Here is a 4,857-nt window from a genome sequence, read left to right as displayed (position 1 = left end):
TTCATTTTGGAGGCATCCTACGTGTTAAAATCACTGCTTATTCCAAAAACTTAAGCTGAAAGAATAAATAAATCTATCTCGTCCTATTAATTTAAGTTTTTGGGACAAGTGATGATTTTAACATGGTATCAGAGAAGAGCTCCTGAATTCGAACTCTGTCAATAGCAACCCGTAAGACTAGAAACTAGCCAAATTGTTCTCCACAAAATATTGATCATATCTCCAAGACCACAAAGCGAGTCGGCGTTGTTATCCACAGCCATAAACTTCAGCTTTAATTTCATAATCGGCAGATTTTTCGATCTGAATTTGAACCAGGTAATAGAAAAATACAATACATAATAAGGGGAATATGATGGTCCAATGAGCAGGTACAAATTAAACAACCACTACAACATTTTACTAGGCCACAGTTGGAGCACATTGGCGAGCTAGTGGCTAATCTCCCCTCATGACGCAGGGGAAAGTGAGTGCTCTGAGAAGAAAAGCCACAAGGGGGGAAGGCAAAATTCAATCGAACACCTCCAGCCACCACCGTCGTCAATTGTCCCATGTGGGCCGCAGAAGGAGACCCAATGATTCAATTGATGACGGCATGGTGGATGCCGACTAGCCCCTAAAAAGCTCCAAGCAATGCTCCTGGTCCAAGTTCCTGCTCCAGAACTTCTTGTAGTACTCCTCGTATGTGAAGCTCCTATATATGGCTGGGGATCCCTCGCCGGTGAGTTTCCTTGCAGGGCTAATGACCGCACTGTTACATGGACAAACGAACGATGCCACCGACATCCTATCCATGTCTGAATTGACCACTGCCCGGTGCCGAACACTCTTGTACCTACCATTGCTCAGTGCCTGCATTAACAAATTCCAATCTTATAAACTTTAATATTTAAAGGAATCATTGTGCAAAAAAATCTAAACTATTTGGAGGTTTTTGATTTTCTTCTCAATTTTAATTTATTGCAATCGGATCAGCGAACTTTTAAATTTGTTCGATTCGAATTCTGGCTATGAATTTCGTCTCTCGTCGACAAGTTTATATGGCAAAAGAGTATGATGCTTTAAATGGTATCACATGACAATTCCGTCGCGGCAACAAGATGGAAATCATAGTCAGAATTTGAATCGAATGAATTTAAAAGTTTAATGATCTGATTGCAACAAATTAAAATTAAAAAAAAAATTAAAAATTTTTATATAGTTCAGAATTTTTTGCATGATTATTTTTTGTTGAAACTTTGCTTACCTGCTGACGACTTAAATACAGAAGAAATTTCCTGCATGTATGAAATGCTTGCTTTCATGCATAAGACGAAAGCACCTTGAGATAGTATGAAATGCAAATATATCTGTCTGGCTACTAATCAAACAGAGTTTTGTGAGCTATGTCACCTGTAGTTGGTCGCCTACGTTGACGACAAATGCATTGGGGTGGGGATCCACTCGGATCCATTTGTCATCCTTCAGAATCTGCAAGCCAGCCACCTTTGGGTCCTGAAGAAGAATCGTGAGAGCGTTTGGATCAGTGTGGGCTGGTAGACCAAACGTGAGCTCAGGCTCCGGGCACCGGGGGTAGTAGTTTATGGCCATGTGCTGTTCTTGCTCGCCAAGAACCTTCTCAATGTAGTCCTCCTCCAAACCCAGGCTCAAAGATATCAATCCAAGGAGTCGGAAGCCTAGTCGACGAACTTCCCTGCAGTAGCTGCTCACCACTTCCCTGATAAGGGAGGAAGACAAAGCAGAGCAAGCTTTTGAGATCAATTCATAATTGTAGTTTACAAATAGATCGAGTGAGGTAAAGAAAATAAACTTCAAGATAGTAAAGTCTGGTAACTCTTTGTGTGTATAGGTTCAGATGCTACTCATGCGGACGCAGCTGCCTATCTTTAGCGCTTAGCATGCGACTTCACATGGATGGTCAAGTCCTTTGTGATAGCAACTCTTAGCCCAAGAGTTCCAAGATGCTCTGCTTCTAAGAGTGGGCTGTTTTCTTCAGCAAACAGTCATGATCGTGGCCAATACGAGGCTTAATTTTACCCCCACTGACAAGATCCCAAGTGAAAATGAGAGCTGTGGCTGAGCCATGGAGCCAATCCTCCTTTTGATGAGAAGTCTCTGTAATGGGACCATTGCCATATTTATATTGATGACGATATTTATTCCGCCGAAATCATGATATATGTTGATGGGACAAAGGCTAAGTACAGTAGATTCCTCCATAAAAGATCTAAGGGCAGGCTGATATAATGAAATAGTAGTAACCATAATATTGACCTTATTTACATAAATAAAGATAATCTCAATCTTATTGCTAGGAGTGGTAGCTTAGGAAGGATTGGTTTATAGGGCTTTTTCTTATTCAAATTGCTTAAACAAAGAAGGCTTCTTGGAAGATTTTCCCATCCCAAAAACAGAGTATGTGGTTCTTGGTACCATGTTCCTCCAAATTGTGCTGATGACGCAGAAGGCATCTGAGCAAAAGGACTCTGAAGTCTGGAGTGAAGAGGACAGAAATGGGTGCGATCCGCTCATACGCACAAAGCTCATATATGACCATCTTCTACCGCTCGATCCGATGACCTGAGAATTCCGACACGACATTGCGGCACAATCACCGTCCGATGGTCCTCGTCGGAGATGGAGATACGAGCACTGTGAGGCGAGAACATCGATAATCGCATGCTGCCAAATCGCCGCATACGAAGGTGGTGTTGCAGCCCCCACACCGAAGCTTTGTCATTCGATGACCGGGATCGGACCAGCCTAAGCCTATTAGCTTAGAGCGGCAATTAGCTTAAAATAAGAATTTTTGGCACCATTCGAATGGGTTCTAGTTTTCATGTGCTCCATGTTCCCGAGGAGCACCATGTCCAATTAAAGAAACAGAAGCGAAAACAGAGCTGGTTCCAGTACAAACTTACCTGAAGGAAGCGGGTTTGGAAGGCCACTCTGGAACGAACTCCTCCAGAGGATAGCAGTGAAGCCGGAGATAGTCTCTCCAGTTGTGAACTGTCTCCTTCCTAACATTAAAGCTCGTCGACAGCCTTATCTTCTTCGCGGGATCATCAGAGTATAGCTTGGCCTTCTCCTCCGGAGGGAGGCAGAAGAACTCGAAAGCGACCGCCAGCATCTTGAGCATCAATTCAACAGGTATCCCATGGTTCACAACCTGTGGACACAAGATTAATTACAGTCAAAAACTTTCAGTGGTCACCGATCGAGAATTAATTCAGTTTAGGAGGAGCAAATTAAGGCTTGCGAGTGAGACCTGGAAGAGGCCATAGGATTGGCAGGCGTCGCCGATCTGGGAGATGATCGGCGATTCATCGTCGGCGCCGAGGTCGACGACGGAAATGTTTGCGTCGCTCTCGACTTCGGCGAGCCGGGGCCTCTGAGACTCCGGCCGGACATAGCTCTCCGGGAGGGTCCGGCGGTGGGGCGCGGTGGAGAGGAGTTGGTCCGCCATGAGAGGCCGGGTGGTAGCCCCTCGGATGGCCGAAAGGTTCGAGTGAGCGAGAAGCGAGAAGGGACGAACGAATAGAAGTTAAAACGGAGGAGTACCAGTTTTGTCAGGGGGCGTTCTCTAACCGGGAGGCGGTTCCGGTCGTAGCTTTCGCGCGAATGAATGATTCCCGTCAGCCAACCGTTGGATCGCGCAAGGGCCGCTTTTGTGTGCAAGGAGTGGAGATAGGACGCTTTGAAAGTTGTGTAAAACGCGATCCAACGGTTGGCGTAGATTAATCAAAGAGACGACCCGAACCCGTTAAGGGTGTTAAAAATAATGATTTATGATGTCAGCACATTCATTAGTGACGACGTCATAATTTTGGTGCTTTATATCGTCATCCAAATAGGTACATAGCTGGAAATTTTTTTTTTTTTTTTTTTAAATGTCGGTCTGCTTTGGAATGAGGGCACCGGGCGACAACCGCAAAAAAGGTTAATTGGCATGCTCCATTTGGCGCACTCGGTGCAGCATATATTTTTTTTTTTAAGAGCAAAGATGCTTTCAATCGAACCGTATCGTTTGGAACGAAAACCGAACAAGAAAAATGATGTAGTCTGAAAAATATTTATCAGTTTTTTATTAATAATTATAGCCTTCAGATGTTTGAAGAACGAAAACTGAAGAAGAAAAATAATGTAGACCGAAAAATATCTATTTTTATTAATAATTATAGTTTTTAGATAAAAAATAGGATTGAAAATAAATTAGATATAAATTATATTTATATCCATATTTTTTAATAAATATAAATTTAAATACTAAATAGATACCAACATTAATATGTATATTTGTTCTATATAGATACGGATACGAATAGAATATTAAATATATCTATATTTATTATAAATGGATACAAACATGAATCAGATATTAAATATATTCATATTTTTTATTCGAATAAGGATATAAATCAGATTCTTTTTTGGATATTAATTAAATGTAAACTAGCAATTAAGACATGATTATAAAAGAAAGATTCAATTAAAAAATATAATTTTAATAAACATTCATAAATAATAAAATTAATAATTTTATAAAGAAGTAAACAGGATCTACGGTGCCTCCAAGACATCTCATGGCTATAGTCGGTTGCCATCGCCCGATGGAAACTACGAAATGGATGGAATTTTCAAAATCCTAGTTGCTTGAAGACGATAAAGAGGAAAAAGGGACGAAACAGATGAATGAGAAGTTTGAGCCTTTCAAGCGTACGGGGTGATTCGAAAGATTTTATTTAAATTGGATATTTCGTATTTGGATTACTATCTTAAGTGACGGTCATCCAATATTTGAGTTTTTTGAGTTTAGGTTTGGTTAGTCATTTAATTAGTTCTCCGATTTAACTTAAC

At 41.2% G+C, this 4,857-nt stretch overlaps 1 protein-coding gene across 1 annotated transcript; it reads right to left on the bottom strand.

Moving 5' to 3' along the window:
• Positions 1–273: 273 nt before the first annotated feature.
• Positions 274–3,650, bottom strand: LOC103702758 (flavanone 3-dioxygenase 2-like). Its single transcript, XM_008785313.4, has 4 exons — positions 3,269–3,650; positions 2,922–3,169; positions 1,393–1,717; positions 274–852 (listed from the first exon to the last, which is right to left on the bottom strand). The coding sequence occupies exons 1-4, from the start codon at positions 3,464–3,466 to the stop codon at positions 610–612; spliced, it is 1,014 nt and encodes a 337-aa protein (XP_008783535.2). The 5' UTR covers positions 3,467–3,650; the 3' UTR covers positions 274–609.
• Between the last annotated feature and the right edge of the window lie 1,207 nt (positions 3,651–4,857).

The sequence above is a fragment of the Phoenix dactylifera genome, chromosome 5, assembly GCF_009389715.1.
Source record: "Phoenix dactylifera cultivar Barhee BC4 chromosome 5, palm_55x_up_171113_PBpolish2nd_filt_p, whole genome shotgun sequence".
Lineage (NCBI taxonomy): Eukaryota > Viridiplantae > Streptophyta > Magnoliopsida > Arecales > Arecaceae > Phoenix > Phoenix dactylifera.
The sequence above is the reverse complement of the archived record's forward strand: the minus strand, read 5'-3'. Positions and strand labels throughout refer to the sequence as shown.